The following is a 17,352-nucleotide window of genomic DNA, read 5'->3' as shown; positions in this document are numbered from 1 at the left end:
TTGCAGCCCTGCCACCTGGAGCATGCCGATCTGTCCCATTCAGTAAATCTCCAGGGTTTAGCGCGCTGAAGCTTTAACTTTTATTCTAGTTCAGTGTTGCAGGTATGTCCCAGCCCCCCTTCACGCTAAATAAAAGTGCTCCTGGGGTCAGCCCCGTCAGCAGCTGCCTCCCAAACGTGGCATTTTCCCAGCCAAAGCTTTACAGCTGCCCTCCAGCACCTCCAGCCTGTCAGTGCATCGAGGTGGGGGAACCAGCACTAGCAGCGCTTCACACCCCCTCCACGCTCCAGCCCACCAAATCCCCAGGAAAACCTGGGCTTGGAAAGACGAGGTGCACGGCCACAGCGGTGGTGAGCAGCGTTTATTGGGGTATCCTTTGGGGATTGCAGCTGCCGCTGCTTCATCTGCCCCGAACGCCGGGGAGGTAGGGGGAAGAAAAAGCTTCCTACAAACTTTCTACAATAAATAGTTAAAACCGGTGGGTTTTGGCCTGGCACAGGGAGCTGCCAGCCAGGCGGGGCCGTAGCTGCATCGGTGGCCGGGCATGGCCGAGAAGCTGAAGCATGTGGCTGAGGGGCTGGGCATGCCGAGGGGTGCTCTGCCAGCGCTCCTCACCACTGCTTTCTTGGCTTCTTTTTCTTTTCCCAATAAAACAAGGCTTGTGCAACAACTGTCCATATTCCCTGCTGCTTTTGGTCCTGCCGGATGATTTCTGGAGGCAGTTGAGCTCCCGGCTGCCCCTGGGCACCAGCAGAGTGGGATGCAGCGGGGCCAGTGGGCTCTCAGCAGGGGAGCTCGGCAGTGGGGCCGCCGCTGGTGGGCAAGTGCTGCTCTGTGCCACGAGGCCTGCCCGAACTGGGGAGGTCTCTGCAAAACTTCTGCTGCTGATGGGGTCCTGGGGGTGGATTTAGGTGGGACCCTCCCCGACAGCCTTTCCCCACCCCCACCACCTGCCCTGCCCTGCCTTCACCGTGCTGGAGCCCTCCCTGCTCTGAACTCAGGGTGGCCAGGCTGGGCGCTCCGAGGATGCTGAGCAGCTCAGGGCTGGCTACCACTGCAGCCCACCACGACCCTGCTGAGGCTGGGGAGAGGTGCCTCAGTGGCTCAGCCGCGCTTGGCAGGAGCGCTTCCTTTCTCACCGCTACGCTGAGCACGACAGGATATTGCCAGAGGTGCCAGCGGAGATGTTGGTGGCCCCACGGCAGCACAGCTGGGCAGCATGTGGCCCCCACCATTGCGTGGGGCTATCTAAGGTGGCACTCCCGGCTGTGCCAGGGGGAGCTGGGGAGCGAAGCGGGGTGCCAAGGCACGCATGGGGGTGGGGGGGGCTGAGCCGGCGCATCCCCAGCCCTGGCTCATGCCTGGGAGAGGCGGATAGGGTAGGTGACCATGTTGAAGCTGTCCCAGGCGAAGAGCTGTCGCTCAGTGGGGTTGTAATCCACCATGCTGAGGTAACGGAAGCGGTTCTCGAAGGGGATGCTGAGGGCCCGGCTGGTGCTGGTGGCTGTGTTGTAGGCGAAGTTGATGGTGGCGTTAGGTGCCGAGTAGCTGCTGACAGTGTAGAGGGTGCCGCAGATGACGAAGGAGTTGGCCACCCCTCGCTTGCGGATGTTGGTCTCCCAGGTCTGTTGGATCTCCAGCGTCTCAGGGTCCAGCTTGGAGAGGACGATGGCCCCCCGGGCCTTCTCGGTGCTGTAGATCACCCAGAGCCCCGTCTCATCCACCGCCAGATCGATGTCGGTGTAGCCCCCCCAGGAGTAGGGGTACTGCCCGTGGTAGCCGGCACCGGGGATCTCCCTCTGGGCCGTGACAGCCTCTCCCCGCAGGTCGTAGCGGGCCACGGTGTGGGAGCGGCGGGGCTGGAAGAAGAGCCCACCACGGTAGATGACAGCCCCCGTGCTCTCCAGGGGCTGCGGCAGGATGTGCACCTTGGCGGGGTAGCCCCGGGCCAGCTGCTCCGCCGCCTCATACTGGAAGAGCTGGCGCACCTCCGTGCCCACCGCGTCCACGCGCCAGGTGGTCTCCCGCGTGAAGGGGGGCACGGGCTCGGGGTCCTTCATCCACACGCCATACTTGCCCGCGATGGAATCTGCCCGGCCAAAGATGATGGGCTCCCCCACCCACACCAGCTCGCCACAGCCTGCTCGGGGACAGGAGGGGACAGAGGGGGGTTAGTGCTCGGCGGTGGCGCCCGGTGAGCCCCTCGCGAGGGCCAAGCGGTACCGGGGAGCAGCAGGGCACGGGGCCGGTGGCAGTACCCGAGTCCTGGCTCCCCGGCCGGCCGAGCGCCGTCTCCTCCAGCAGCCGGGACGCGGGAACCTCCGTCCTCTCCGACTGCAGCTCCTGGTAGGCGAGGGGCTGCGGGTCCCAGCGAGGGGCTGCGGCGTGGCCAGGCACGGCGTGAGCAGGGGCTGAGCCAGCCCCCCCCTCACCGCCACGCCTGCCCTCGGGGGGCTGCACGCCCCACTGCTGCCCCCCAAAATGCCAATGCCTCGGGCAGGAGCCCGGTGCCCCCTCCCGCTGCGGCGGGGCACGCTGTGACCTGCCGACAGGGACCCCACCACGCCGCTGTTGCCCCCCTGGTGCGGGGCTTAATGCTCCTTCAGGGCACTCCTAACCCCCCCAGACGAGCGTGGCCCCCCGCATCCCCGCTCCCATGGCGGGGTGAGGAGGGCTCCGGCTGCCGGCCCCCATTGAGGGATGGGGAGGGGGCTCGCTGCAGCAGCCTGTGCCCCCCTCCCCGGTAGGGCTGAGCCCACCGCGGGGGTTCCCGCCCGGGGGCGCCGGGGGGCGCCGGGGGGCACTTACCCTTGCCGGGGCCGCGCAGGGTGTCGCGGCCGGGCCCCTCGGCGCCGGGGGGGCAGCGGGCGGCCCGCAGCCGGGTGATCTCCTGGGCGCTGCTCTCCAGCCGCCTCCCCAGCTCCTCCTTCTCCCGCTCCAGCCGCCCCTTCTCCTCCTCCAGCCGGGATTTGGCCCGCAGCAGCTCGCTGTAGGCGGCCTCCAGGCGGGCGGCCGGGGCGGCCCGCTGGGGGTCCCGCCCGCCCCCCGCCTCGGCGCCCCGCGGCCCCGAGCCCCCCGTGCCCCGCTCCCGGCTCTCCAGCCGGCTCAGGCGGGCGGCCAGGGCGGCCAGCTCGGCCCGCAGCTCGGACACGCCGCCGCCATCGGAGCAGGTGGCCTCGACGGGGCTGGCGACCGTGAAGGTGTAGGTGCAGCGGCCGGAGCCGTCATCGGCGCGGCGTTGGGCGGCCGCCTGCGCCCGGCAGCCCAGGGCCAGCGCCCCCCCGAGCAGCAGCCAGGCCCCCAGCATGGCCCCGCCGCGCCCCCGCTCTGCCGCCGCCCGCGGCCGCCCGCATTTATAGAGCGGGAGGGCGGTGGGGAGAGAGGGTCGGGGGGGGACGGGGGGGGACGAGCCGGAATCTTCCAGATGCTTGTGGCGACGGTGGCTTGTGCCCAGCGGCACAACCTCCCCCCCCCGCCCCCCCGGGGCCGCTGGCCGGGCTCCGGCTGCCTGCGGCCGCCGCCGGGGCTTTAGTGGCGGGGCCGGCTGCCAGGGGCGATGCCGGGGGCTGTGGCGGCAGGACCCCCCCGCGGGCGGGCAGGGAGGTGTCGCACGGGGCCCAGCCGGGAGCGCTGCCAGCCGCCGGGTCCCGGGCCAGCGTGCTCGCGGGCTGCTGGAGCTGCCCCCCCGCCGGCCCCGGGTGCCGGGCCAGCCCCCACGGGTCCCGCCGCTCCGGGCCCCGCCCCCGGGCAAGCCCCGCCCCCGGGCAAGCCCCGCCCCTTTCCCCGCCATCGATCGCTCGGCGCTCGGCGCGGCGGGCGGAGTGCCGAGGCGGTCGATGGGACAGCTGACCTGCCGCTGCCGCCGTACCGGCCATTTCCCGCCGGCCCGGCCCGGAGCGGAGCCCGGTGAGGATGCGGCGGCAACGGGGGTGGCGGTGAGGGGGTCCTGTGCTGTCGTGGTGGTCGGGTGTCTCTGTTTGGGCACCGGCTCTGCTTGCCGGCGACCCTGGGGCACCGGAGGGCTGCACCGGGGCGGTGGGGCCGGGTGAAAGCGCGGGTGCCGGGCACCGGGGCCCGTTGCACCACCCCCGCGGGGGGCTCTCGCATCCCCCTCCCCCGGGGTCCCGCGCATCCCCACACCCCAGGGCCGCTTTCTCCTTTCCCCCCACTCTCCGGGCCCACCGGTGCGGGGCTCCCTGGCACCCCCCGGGCGCTGCCCCGGCCCCGGGCAGCCCGGTGACCCCCCGGTTCCCCGCCCGTCCCTGCAGGCCTCTCCTCCCGCCTCAGACGCCATGCCTCCGAAATTCAAGCGGCACCTGAACGACGACGAGGTCACGGGCTCGGTGAAGAGCGAGCGGGTGAGTGCAGGTCCCCCCGCGGCCCCGTAGCGGGGGGCTGCTGCTGTGGGGGTGCCCCGGGTGGGTGCCCACGGCAGGTGGCTGTTTAAGGTGCTGTGGGGACCCCGGTGCTGGTAGCCACCGGGCTGGCCCGGGCCAAGCTATAGCCCCCTTCGCCGGAGGGGCCAGCGCGGCCTGCAGCCGCCCCATTGCTGTGGGGCAGCGGCACTGGGGCAGCGCGGGGTGCCCGTGCGGCTCTTCCCTGCGTGTGTTTGGAAACAAACCTCGTTGGGAGCTGCGCCCGCTTTGGGAGCCCCTTCCAGTCCCTTTAGGCTGTGGGCGCAGGGTCCCGGTGGGCTCCAGCCTCCTGCCCCTCTGCAGGGCTCGGCCAGGCCCGTTAGGCGCTTTGCCGAAGGGCGTGGGGGCGGCGGGGGGTTACCCTGCTCTTTCCAGGTGGATTTTTCTCCTGTCACCAACGTCCCTGGATGTTTCAGCCTTTGGATACGGGTCAAAGCAGTGCAGTTCCCTGTTTCGGACAAAGTGGATTTAACCTGCTGTGTTTATCCTGAGGTCGCGCTGTGCTAAACCCGAGTGTAGTCAATAGTCTAAAAGATCGCTGCAGCTCACAATAGCTGTCAGGGAGGCGAGGGTCCCATGCTGCCAAAAGCGGTTCACCTTGAGGTGTCCCTTGAGGGAGGTGATGGCTGGAACTATGGTGTGGTCTCACTGGTTGCTTAAGTTGATTGAGCCAATGTGACAAGGATGGCAACATAGGTGAGCTTCAAAATAAGAGCACTGTGCTTGCAAGTGGGAGCCCAGATTTATGCATAAGGGAAGCAGCAGCTGTTGGTACCACAGTAAGGACCATCCCATGTGTTCCTAGGCCCACACTTGCAGTGTGCCGTTTCCCCCTCTTGATTATTTTTGACTGTAAGTAGATGTTACTGGGAGCCCTCAGCTCAACTGGAAAAATCTGTGCTGCTCTGATAAGAGAAATGAACTCTAGTAACGTCTTTGTCTGAAACGTTCAGGATCAAGTGGGATTGTGAAGTTGCTCTTAAAAATCACCTTTGGATGGTGGGGTGGAGCAGCAAATCTGCGCCCAAGGGGAGCCCTTTGGCGCGAAGCAGAGGAGCTACAGACCACTCTGCTTTCCAGCCTGGCTGTAGCCTTTGCCCAAGTCAGGGGTTTGGAGTGGCCGACCCCCTCGGACATGCCGTGCAGGGAGCCCAGCGTCTTTCCTTGGCTTTTCTTGCTGCCATCAGGTGGCTGGAGAAACCCCATCCTCCAAATGGGGAGCAGACCTGACTTGCCACTGGATGGGATACCCCAGGGTGGCTGTAGGGGCAAAGCTGATGGGTTTTGAGGAGCTGCTGTTGACAGTGTGCAGCCCTGGGGATTGTCCCCTGAGCAGAAAGGGCCTTCCTTCCACAGCTGGCCTGTGTAGGGGCCCTGCCTGCCACTTTCCTGGGAAGAGCTCACCATGCTGAGGCACCAGCTGTTTCTGCGTCGTAGGGAGTTGCACTGACCCCTAGAAATGGGATCTGAACCTGCGCTGGCAACTGGCCGTTGATGCAAAACCAGTCCGGCTCAGCAGCAGAGGTGCAGGTTGTCCCAAGTCAGAGCTGTGCATCAGTCTGTGCTTTACACAGTTAGCCAACGCCACCGAGGTGATAATAGTGGCACAGAGATGTCCAGCTTGGTCCTTGGTCACAAGCAGAGAGGAACAGCACAACTCCAGACACTTAAAAAGTACCGTTGATCCCTTCCAAAGGAGGGCTTGCCTGAAACCTGCAGTCAGAAGATGCCAATTGCGTCCTAAGGGCTAGAAACGTGTGTGCGCAGTGATGGTGGCTTATTGATGAGGTGGTTTGGTTTTCTTTCTGTATTTGCAGAGGAACCTGTTAGAAGAAGATTCGGATGAAGAGGAAGACTTTTTCTTGTGAGTTTCTGAATGGCTGCTGTAGGGAATGCGATGTCTTAACTGCCTGCAGCTCTGAGACTGGAGGTGTCAAGTACCAAAAGCTGCTCCCTGCCACATAGGTGGGGGCTTGGGAATCAAAATCTTTAATTCCTTTGAGGTGATCTCCCAGAGCCTTGGTATTGAATGTGAATTGAGACTTAATAGGTGTGACCTTCATAGGAGTGGGGTGTCCCGCATATCCTAGGACGTGGGAGGGACTGATGGGAGGTATGAGAACAAACCTCTGTCTGCAAGGCGTTGGTTCATCTCTTGCATATCTTTTGAGTCTGGTTTAAAAACATGTTATTGTTGTATCTTCCGCCCTGATTGCTCTCTCTTCTGCCTGCAGGAGAGGGCCTTCTGGACCAAGATTTGGACCCAGGAATGACAAGATCAGGCAGTAAGTTGTTGTTCTTCAGTATCATACAGATAATTTATTCTGGCATGGTGAGCTCCTGCTGCTTGCTTACCAGAGTATTTTTGTGTAGTTCTAAACATGAAAACTGCTTCTGCTTGCTTTCTTCCAATCGACGTTTCCTACCCTACATGCCCACGGGTAAGGGAAATCTCAGACTTGATTCAAGTAATCAAGAAATTGTGCATTGACAGAGGCGAAGGGATAGGACTGTATCACAGGAGCTTTGTGAAGTTTGTAAAGCCCTTGCTGCAGTCTGGTGAGGACCTGTTCCATGCTTTTAGGAGGCTCTTTTTCTAGAGCATTAACCCTGAATTTTAACCTTTGCCAGCACCATTTTTTATTGTTTTGTTGCTTTTTTTCTTCTTCGTCCTGTAACTTGCTCCTCTGTGTTTCAAGAAAGCAAGTGGTCAGGAACACACCAGGACCATGTTTTTTGGGCAGCAGCTGGTCCGCTGGCCTCCTCTTCTTCCAGATAAAAACCTGATGTGGGTGACCTGGAGATGAGCAGTGACTCAGTGGGGTCAAAGCAGCTGGAAAACAGGAAACCATTACAGCTGGAGGAAGATTAGTATTAAGGCAAGAAGGGAGGAGTGAACACTCTGGATCCTTCTCCCATCGAGTCATTTCCTGGATGATGCTTGTTCTAGGCTCCAGTTTGTCCTGTCCTTTCCTATGAGGGATGCGATGGGGGTACTTAATGAAAAGGAGGGGGATATTCACAGACCCTGGTTTGTGTTGTGCTGCTTCCTTTGCTGACCTCTGCAGAGCCAGAACCGAGATCTGTGTGGGGACTGATGACCGCGCATTACTCAGACTGGATTGTCTTGTGTGCAGCCTGAGTGTTGCTCTTCATTAGGGATTTTTTTCATGCCAGGAAGAGGCCAGAGCAGCTTGGAGATGACTCATGGCCAACATCAGCGTTAGGCAGTGCTTGCTTGTGTGCCCGCCTGCCACATTACCTTGAGGGGCGAAGTGGGCTTGGGTTACACAAGAGGCAGTGGGTCAGTCACTGCACCCTGAGTTTTCAGGGGGTCTCTGTGTGAGGATGCTGTTGGAAGAGGCGCGCTGGTCCTTAGAGTAAGCCAGTGTAGGTAAAGCCTCCCTTGTAGGGCAGTGGCACACTGATCTGGAGTAAATGAGAAGTACAAGAGTTGGTTTTATAAGTGGGGTCCTGCCTCCATAAAAAGGTGGAGGGGGGTGATGTCGACCCCTTTGTCATCCTCTGGTGGAAAGGAATTACAGAGTGTCTTCTGCCTTCCCTGCATGGTAGGGGGAAATGGGAGCCCTTCTCTTCCTACTGTCTTGGCCAGGCAGAAGGAAGCCAAGGCTTCAGTAGAGGGTACCACTGCATCTGTGAAAGGGAAGAAAAATGAAAGAATTGCCCCAGGAGCTGCTGGGTTCATAGGTTTGATGTGAGTAACAGCCAGCACACGTGAGGCTTGCCCGTTGCCAGAGATTGCCTGTCTAGTGGACCTGGAATGCAGTATGTCCCTTGGGGTAGCAAGTGGCTATTATCTATCTAGTATCTGGAGCATCTGTTATAAAACGGTGTGTGTGTTCTGCTCTCATCAATGTTGATTGCTTTATTTAATAAGCACTTACATTATGTAGTCATCATGGAGCTTATTACGTTTCTGATCAGCCCAGCTCTTGTGCTGGACGGATTGGTGCAGTCTGGTAATGATGCAGTTTGCTCTGGTTTCAGCAGAGGAGGAAAGGAGGATTTAGTTGCTGCTGAAGCACTGTAAGGAAAAGACATTTTAAGGAGGAATTTGAGCATTTGGAGAGCTGAGGCATAGCTGGGCAAAGCTAGAGGGGCTGTAGCTGTATGGGGCTGGAGGAACGAGGTGTGAAGATAGGCATAAAGGGAAACTGGATGGAGGATTGGATAGAGGAAAAAGTGATGGGTTTATGGGCGCAAAGGTGTGGAACATGTTGAATGTGAGGGGCAAGACTGGAAACTTTCCCTAGTTGTCCTTGGCAGTGAAAGGGGCTTGGGTCAGGGTGGGAGAGTTTGGCAGCAGAAACCCTTGAGGCTGGCTCAGCTGCAGAAGGAGATGGTGGGGAGCACTGTAAACCTCACAGGGGAAAGAAATGAGTTGGAGCCAGCAACAGTGGTGGGAGGAAGCGTCACGGTCCCCTCCGTGCTGTGTTTCCTTTTGGTGGATCTGGAAGTTCAGGCTCCTTTGTCCCAAGAGCTGCTTGGTTGGGGTGGATGCTCCTCTGGTAATTAAGCGGCCACATGGGGTCCCTTAGGCTCCCTCTGAGACCTCCCAGTCCCTGGGGTGGGCTGGGGCTGAAAGGTAGCTTTTAACAGGCTTTTATCCTTTTTCCCCAAATTACTAAGAACAGGTAAGGGAGAGCCGATCTCTCTTCTCTGCCTTTGCTTCCAGACTCTGTGAGAAGTCCTGAATGTGTATCAGAGAGCTCTTAGCGCCTTTTTGGTGGAAGGTGGGCTGTTGGTCTTCCACCTGGGTTTCCTTTAGTTAGAACAGGAGCCTTTCATCACATGTCATCTTTTCAAAAACTACCAAAATCACCCCGTTTTTCTCTGCTGCTTGATCTCCTTTATGCTGATGTTTCTGCTTTCGGGTGGCTGTGCTGCTGGACTCGGGTTCCTGCTTGTGCTGGCTGTGGGGCTGAGCACGCTGCTGTGGTTCTCTAGGGGCCAGTGTCTGGGTTCCTGTGATTCCCCCATTGTGCTGCTGAGGGTGGCCAGCATCCGCAGCCCTGGGGCTCGGCCCCGGTGGCCCTGTCTGGCTGCAGGCCCCCAGCTGCATCCCGAGGAGGGGAGGGTTTGGGGAATGGTTCGAAAGCAAGAGTTGACAGCAGCTTCCCAGGACCTGGCTGCTCATAGCCGGTGGATGGTTGTGCAGTGGACCTCAGCTGTGGTCCAGGCTTTCATTTGAACGTGACACCAAGGCTGTGTCGTCGGGTGTCACTGTTGGGTATAGTCCTTTCAAGGATTGAAATTCTTCAGGGAGGCAGTCTTCTTCACAGGTGAGATGAAGCAGCAACTTAAACCCAGGGATCTGTGGCATGGCTCAGTGCTGATACCCCGTTGCTGAGTATGGCAGGGCTTTCTGCCAGGCAGCCCCTCTGCAGAGAGCCGTGCCTCGGGGAGCACTGTGCTGTGCTGGCCTCCTGCCTTTGCACTGTCCATCTGGCTTGGTGCTCTGTCCTGCTCCCTCTTCCCTGGGTTACTGCCACAACGAGGGGTGTTTGGCTGTAATTTTCACAGAAATACACAGCACTATTAATATCATTGGGGTGGAAAATAGAAGTGTGTCATGCTGGCTGTAAACAGCCAGCTTGGAGACAAGCAGCAGCCTTGAGCAGCACATCCCATGGTGCGTGCACGGCCTGTTTACGGCGTCTGAAGAATGCAGTAGTGTTGTTGGCCCAACACCGTGACCAGCCCAGGGAGTTTTCGGTAGCTAACCCAGCGTGGCCAAAATGGAAAGGCTTATTCCTCTGGACCTGGCAAAGCACAAGAAAAGAGGACTCTAAACCAAGCTGAGCACCGTTGGGTGTCTTGTTGTTGCTTTGACAGTGTATGCTTGTCCTTGTTATAAGCATCATGTTTGCAGTAATTAGTAAGAAGGAGGTTCATGGGAGACATATTTTATGTTTTTGTCTTGTTGCCTTTCCTGGCAGGTATTTATTAAACTTTATTTCTCTTGGAAATCTGGCAGGAGTGAAGCACATGAAATGTATGGGTCAAAAGCCAATAGCTCCCTAACAGGAAATACGCTTCGTATTAGAGGATTCATTCTCTCTTGCCAAATAAAACAAGAAAATATTTTCTTCTTGATACAACTTGAGTTTCCAACCTCGAGCGTGCCAAATGAGTGGGAATTTTTCAATTTGTTCTGAAACTGCAGGGCTGATGCATAGGCTGGGCATCTTTCAGCCCCCTCCTGGAGAGGCATCTCTTGCAGAAGTGATGGAGGGGAAAGAGCAGAAAGCAAGGACTGGCTTAAGGTCTGGTTAAGGCACTGTGTGGAGATCAAAGTTTCATTCCCTGTCTTGGTCTCTTCCTGGGTTTTGTTTTTTTTTCCCCCAGGGTTCTCTTTTTACATCAGATACCAAAAGGTATCGGGTTGCTCAAATGTGTCTGTGTTTCATGGGAGTTAAACATCTCAACATTCGTGAGAGTTCAAGCCTTGATTTCTCTGTGCCTCCATTCTCCGTCTGTGAAACGTTCTGTTCTCTTGGGGGCAGCTAACAGCGCACCCAGGCTATGGGCAAGTAGCAAAGGTACGCAGTGTTTTGTCGGCCACTCAAGTGAAAAGAGGTGGGATGCTGAGATGCAGCTTGGGCAGTAGGGGTCTGTGCTCCATAGGTCTCTTCCAAATGCTGGTATGCAGCAAAGCAGCCTGAAGTTACTTATCTGCCCACTTTGTCTCAAACGCTTTGGGATGCCCTGGGACTGCAGCAGCATCTCCCCAGGCTCTGACCTGTACTGGCAGGTATGGGTGGCGCTGCGTTGCGCTGCACATTCCTAGATGTGTTGTAACCTTGTGTGCTCCCGCTTGCCGGTTGTACCAAGATAGCATGGTTACAAATCTGTTGTGGGAGGAAATCTCTTTATTTTGAAGCCAGTAAATGATTTTAGAAACATTTACATACTGTAAATGTAGTCTTCTGCCTGTAAAACTCATGTTTAAGGCCGTGGAGTTTTTGCCAAGTTGGCTCATCTGGGATAGCAGATGTTTCTGCTTTTCCTTTCTCGCCCGAAGCGATAGCAGCATTGCTGGCAGCCCTGAGCTGGGACTTGTCTGTGGCACCGAGGTAGGGAAAACCCCTTGCAGGGCATGCTGCCTCCTCACAGCCTCACCCACTGCCCCAAGGAAGGGGCTGCGCGTGTCCGGCACGGGGTGGATGCTTTGCTGCAGGTGTTTCCCAGGCAGCGCCTGCCTGCGTCCTCAGTGCCACCTGCTGCGCTTTCCCAAGGGTGGCACCTCTGCCACTTGCCTCGTACCTTGTAAAACGAATGGGAGGTCAGAACAGGCTCGCGGGCACAGGGCAGGTTCCTGCTGAGGTGTGTTTGGGGATCTATACCTTTTGCCTCCAGATTAACTCCTGGCAGGTGGCTGCCATCGATGTGGAAGGTAGGAGCTGCCACTGCATGGTGTAGGTGGGTTCAGAGAGATGCTTTTCCTACAGACTCTGCCATGCAGCACAGGGAAGGCAGGTTTCTTTCTTGTGGCGTCCTAAATAAAGCAAGTTTTTACGTGCACTGCTGGAGTCCAGCATGTGCCATGTGAGGGCCATTGAGTCAGAAATTGGCTTCAGAGGGATTGCCTGGCTGGTTTAGCTCTGGAAGCTACAGAGCCTGACCCGAAATGCTAAGCTGGGAAGCACCTTCATATTCGAACATCTGGAGCTCTTTCTATAGCTTTTTTTGGGGGAAAAAGCCTTTTCTTTTAATGACTTGCCCGTTTTTGGAATAACACGTAAATGTGAGCAAGGCATGTGCTTTTCCATTGCAACGACTACTGCTTGTTGCTGCTGCTTCTCATGCGTGCGTCTCGGCACAAGTGTCTACTTGGTGAGAGGCACGTAGCTGGTAGGGAGACAGGAGAAATTGGTCAATGTGGACCTATGTCTCTAATTAGAGGCATGGTGTCTAGGGCAAAGCCCTGTTCCTGGTTCTGCAGCACCCCATTGACTGGCCTTGGGCAAGTTGCTCTGAGTCTCTCTTGGCCCTGGTTTCCTGGGCCATGGTGGAGGATGTGGTGTCCTCATCAAACCAAGCGCTCTGAGCTCAGGTGCTGGATGATGGCTCTTGAAGAGGTGGAGCTGGGTCTGGTGCTGCTTCAGAGCTCTCTGATGAGCCACCTTGGTGAAAACCCCAATTTGGCAAACAACATCTTTGAGCTTTTGCATCTGTGAGTGGGGAGGAGAAGGTTTTGTGTGGGGCTAAAGAGGAAGATGATGTGACTGGGTAATTTGGGGAGCAGGACAGTGTGGGTGCTAAGCAGGCGCTAAAGATGAGGTGTTGGCACTCCTTCCCCTTGGGGACACCAGTGCTGCAGTGTTAATAGGAGGTGTGCATTTCTGGTAACATGGAGAGCTTCTGAAGTGGCCTGTTTGAGCTGCACATTTAGCAAATGCTGGATGCATTTTGGTATGTTTACAGTGCTTGGACATTTTTATTCAAGGCAACTTAAGCTGTCAAACCTAAGACTTATGCAGAGAGAGCTGCTTGGAGCTATTTCTGTTTTGTTGCCCTGTGTGTAGCGTTGCCTTCAAGACGTTGCTGTTGCCATTTACTTTCTGGGAACGGTATGTCTCAAGCAATGTATTGTCTCCCTCGGGCCCCAAGAAATTTCTTGTTTCTATCTCCTGGAAAAGAAAAATGTATTAGCTCCAAAATACAAACCAGAACGTAGCAGTATTTTTCCACCAGGAGAATTTTTCTCTCTTACCAATGTGGCTTTTTTATGGAGTGAATAAATGCATTTATAATAACCCTGCGGGTGTGATTTAGGCTACTGTTAACTGAAGCACCTACCCACAGAGTTGCGTAACCTATGAGAAGATGGATTATAATAACTTGGTTTAGTTCATATCAGCCATTTCTTTACTGTCCTCTTGATGTCCCTGGCAGAGTGGGTTTCATTTAACAACTCTGTTCCCGGGGGGGGGGAGCGCACCTTGCTTTGATTTCACCCCAAGTTATTTAGCAAAGGTGCAGTGCAAGGTTCTGTGAAATCTGGAAAGATAAAGGTGCAGATTTTATATAATTTTTTCCCCCTTTGTGAGCTCTTCTACAGCAGAGGTGCCCACCAACGGCAATTAGTGCCTTTTCTCCATGCATTTTTGTGTTAAAAGCATTATGGTGAGTGCCCCGCTTCTGCTGACTTCCCAGTGCTCTCTTTGAGCTCCTTGTGTTCCCTCGCCCTTCCTGGGATCACCAGAGAGCCACCACAGGCAATGCCGTGCCTCTAGCTTTCTCTGCATCATATCAACTTTCTTCCGCTGTTGTCCCCTTATGATTTTTGTCGGTGAGCTCTCAGCTCCCACCAGCCCGGCCAGCTATGAGCAAGGGCCAGCGCTGCGATGCACAGCTGGTGGTGCTCGCTTCTGCTCCTCATGCTGCCTTTGTTCTACTCTAGTGTCCAGAACCAGGTGGACGAAGTCATCGATGTTATGCAGGAGAACATCACGAAGGTGATTGAAAGAGGCGAGCGGCTGGATGACCTGCAGGATAAATCAGGTGCGATGCTAAATGCAGCTCTGCTGGCCTGTTCCCCATGTCTCTTTCCTGTTGCTGGGCTGGGTTACCTGGTTTCAGTTCAGAAAGTGCCTAATGACAGACCTGGGCTTGTATTTCTGTCCTTCCTGGGAGTGCTGTTTCCCAGCCTTGGGCTGCAAATCTGACTTTCTGCCAACATTTTCCTCTTTCCACCTTTGCCTTCTGTCGCTCTGTGCAGAGGCATTAGTTTGGAGACATTTGGGTGCTGAGATCTTGGTCCTTGAAGGTAGATTGGTCTGTCTCCCAACAGCCCCAAGCACCTCGGCTGTCTGCTGGCTTGCAGAGCAAATTCCTGTCCTCAGAGGGCAGCCAGTACAAAGGGGGCTCAGTGGGACTCTGCAGGTCTGTGTGTGCTCTAGCTAAGGGCGTCATGTTGGCGTCTGCTGTGGCTTTGGTGAATCACGTTGTGGTTGGGTCTTTTCCCCTAAGGCTGAATTTATTGCTTTAAACTGAGTGGAGTTAGTAGAATGAGTGGATGCTCTGACTGCGTGTGCTGCTGAATCGCCTCTTTTCTTTCCTTTAACAGAAAGTTTATCAGACAATGCAACAGCTTTTAGCAACAGAGCCAAGCAGCTTCGGAGACAGATGTGGTGGCGAGGCTGCAAGGTGAGCCAGAACAGGAATAGGCAGGGGTGGGTTTGTGGAAGGGTGGTTACCTGCCTGCGCCTGGGAGGGGATGGAGAAGCTCTGCTTTCTGGCTGAAAAGATGCTGGAAGGCAATGACCTCCTTCCAGGTCAAAGCAGCTGCACATATCACCCTGGGTAATGTGCGTCTTTGCTCCTCTTGCAGATGAAGGCGATCATAGCGCTGGTGGCAGTCATTCTCCTGCTTGTGATCATTGGTGAGTAGCTCCAGGTCACCCCAGCCACATCTGGCACCGAAATAGTAGTGGTACTCCACGCTGTGAGTTACGTTGTGGTGCTGTTGTCCCTGGAGGAGAGCACCCAAGCCACTCCCATCAGGCCCTGTTCTGCCTTAAGCCACCATAAGTGGTGCCTGTAGACCACTCTGCGCTCCTCTTCTGCAAGGCTTAAACCTGCACGCAGGGGAGCAGGCTCAAATCAGGTCCTGCTGGCTGTGGTCAAAGAAAGCCAACATTGCCCTACCAACATTGTATTGATCCAGGGTTGGCACTGACTGATGTTGAGGCTGGTGGGAGTAAATGGATGAGTTTCAGACCAGAGCAGCATCTTCCAAAGGCTTCTCCACATGTAGCAACCGTCTTGCAATGGCCTGCTCCCTGCAAATGCTCCTCCCCAAAGCTGCAGGGCTGCTTAATTTTCAGCAAGTAGCTGTTGTGGCTTTGCTGTCGGTCTCTTCCCCTGCCTTCTGCCCTTCGTAGTCTCTGGAGCTCCCCAGAGCAGAGATGTCACTGCTTTTCCTACCAACAGGTAATAATGGCCAGAGCATGTTTCTTCCAGGCAGAAGTAATTTGGCCCTCTGCCTGCAGAATGGCGTGCTCCGGGGATCCAAGCAGCTTTACTGTATGGCCGGGTCTGGAGGGTTTTCATCCCGCTGACCGTAGCCAGGGGCAGCTCTGTAACTGTTCTTGTTATTGTTACTCCAGCAAAACCCTTGTGGCCTGTTGTCCTGTTGATACACAGCCTGCAGTGGGAGAGGCAGAGCTGGCAGCGGGGTGGGAGCGTTTGAGAGACAGACTGATGGAAAATCCCATCTGGTTTAATTTTGGGAAGCTGGAAGGAGATGAAGGTGGCAGGAAATGTTGTCTAGCTTGTGTGCAGGGAGCAGATTGCATTAGCCTGAGCTTAGAAACACGCTTTCCCTCGCAGCTGCTTGGTGTTTGTCACTACAGAGATGGTGGTGGGGGGATCACTCCGGCAGGGATGGGAGTTGCACACAAAGGTGTGTGGCTGACAGCTTGTTTCTTTGTGTTTTCCAGTACCCATAGTCCTGAAATACCACACCTGACAAGGCAGCTGGAGGCTTCGGTGGAGCTGGCTCTGGGATAACCAAACTGCTGTGTAATTTAAGTGAGATATCTGTATATAACTTTGAAGTTGTTTTTCTCCAAGGAGCGAGGAGGCGGCGGCAAGTAGCCAGTTCTAACAGAGCATTTTAAGAACTGCCAAATGACCCTTGTTTTTGGTCGAGTACCTGCTCCTGCTGTCAGACTTTTTTATAACAGAAGATTCAGTTCCCAAACCGCCTGTTTTGTGGAATTCTCAGTCTCTGGTTTGGAGCTGTCTACTTGCTGCTATGGTCTATCTGTATATATGGTTGAGTTGCAATATTAATAATAATACTGTTTCAGCAGTTCCCTGCTGTGGAAGGCAGAGGGGACTCTGTCCTCCTGTCAGAGTGAAGGAGAGGAAAAATGTCTGAAGAGAAACATGCCATTATGTTACAGGGAACTGATCCTTCTGTGGAGAACTGCAAGGGTGTTGTTTCTCTCTTGTTCAAAAAAAAAAAAAGGGGGGGGGGAGGGAAGAAATAATTAGGTTTTACAATCCAGAAGACTTCCTGGTTCTGCCATGGGAATGCACAAGCTCAGTGTTTTCAGTATTGCTGCTTACAGCTGTGACTAAAGACATTCCAGTAAACCTATTTTTGACTGTACATGTGGAGTTCCTGCACGTCTTCATAAAGTTTTGGAGGACATTCATGGCTCTCCACTGCTGGGAGTCCCTAGGAAATGGCCATTCCAGTGTTTTCATAATGAAAAGCAAGAAGTGTGTATAAAGCCCAGCTATTAGCCTGATGCTATATAAGACACAGCAGGAAGACGGCAACTCTCCTGAAACCAGGCCATGGTGAGCAAGCCCAGTTCGTATTCACAGCCTTTCCCCTTGATGTGGTGGTTGCCGTCCCGAATGCCAGCCTGTTTTGCTTCCCTGTGATCTGGTGGGGTGGGGTTTGTTCCCAGACACAGGCACTGGGGTGCTTGGGGAGGTGTAGGGGCCCCTATGCTGGATTAAATGTGAGCTGAGTTCCTCCATCCATGGGTGGGATTGCTGTGTTTTGGCTGTCTCCAACCTTGGTCTCAGGTGTTGGTGGCACTTCTGTCTGCCCTTTATTTTTGGGACCCTTTTTCCTTCCAACCCTGAGCCTGGGACTTCAGCTGAGCTGAGATCAGGCTCTCCTGCTTCTCTTTCTGCTGTCTCTTCTGATGAGAACAGCATTGTCCTGCTTAGCTTGTGTCTGAATTAATGTTGGAGAGGGGGAAACAGTGCCCCAGAGAATTCCCAGTGCCACATTCCAGCTTCCTCTTCTGAACCTGCCCCTGGGACCTTGTACAGTTTCCACCTGAGCGGTGGTCCTGCCTCATGCAGAGAAGGGGATTAAAAGTGAGCACAGCAGGCTAGAGCGTTGGATGTGATTACAAACCCTGCTTGCCCAGCTGGAATATAA

The 17,352-nt window shown here is 55.9% G+C and overlaps 2 protein-coding genes across 3 annotated transcripts; one reads left to right on the top strand and one right to left on the bottom strand.

Annotated features, from left to right (window-relative positions):
* Positions 1-346: 346 nt before the first annotated feature.
* On the bottom strand, positions 347-3,709 carry MYOC (myocilin). 2 transcript variants are annotated; one of them, XM_037403898.1, is made up of 3 exons: positions 2,809-3,707; positions 2,259-2,378; positions 347-2,140 (listed from the first exon to the last, which is right to left on the bottom strand). In XM_037403898.1, the coding sequence occupies exons 1-3, from the start codon at positions 3,305-3,307 to the stop codon at positions 1,356-1,358; spliced, it is 1,404 nt and encodes a 467-aa protein (XP_037259795.1). In that variant the 5' UTR covers positions 3,308-3,707; the 3' UTR covers positions 347-1,355. The 2 variants fall into 2 exon arrangements, with proteins under 2 accessions (XP_037259795.1, XP_037259796.1); XM_037403899.1 differs by lacking the exon at positions 2,259-2,378 and having other exon boundaries at positions 2,809-3,709.
* Positions 3,710-3,774: 65 nt separating this feature from the next.
* VAMP4 (vesicle associated membrane protein 4) lies at positions 3,775-16,560 on the top strand. The gene is made up of 8 exons (XM_037403902.1): positions 3,775-3,906; positions 4,269-4,358; positions 6,233-6,279; positions 6,650-6,700; positions 13,843-13,943; positions 14,509-14,588; positions 14,773-14,824; positions 15,884-16,560. Exons 2-8 carry the CDS (start codon positions 4,293-4,295, stop codon positions 15,910-15,912), a joined length of 426 nt encoding a protein of 141 aa, XP_037259799.1. The 5' UTR covers positions 3,775-3,906; positions 4,269-4,292; the 3' UTR covers positions 15,913-16,560.
* The last annotated feature ends 792 nt before the right edge of the window (positions 16,561-17,352 follow it).

The sequence above is a fragment of the Falco rusticolus genome, chromosome 11 (assembly GCF_015220075.1).
Source record: "Falco rusticolus isolate bFalRus1 chromosome 11, bFalRus1.pri, whole genome shotgun sequence".
Classification (NCBI taxonomy): domain Eukaryota; kingdom Metazoa; phylum Chordata; class Aves; order Falconiformes; family Falconidae; genus Falco; species Falco rusticolus.
Note: the sequence above shows the minus strand (reverse complement) of the source record. Positions and strands in the feature narration are given on the sequence as shown.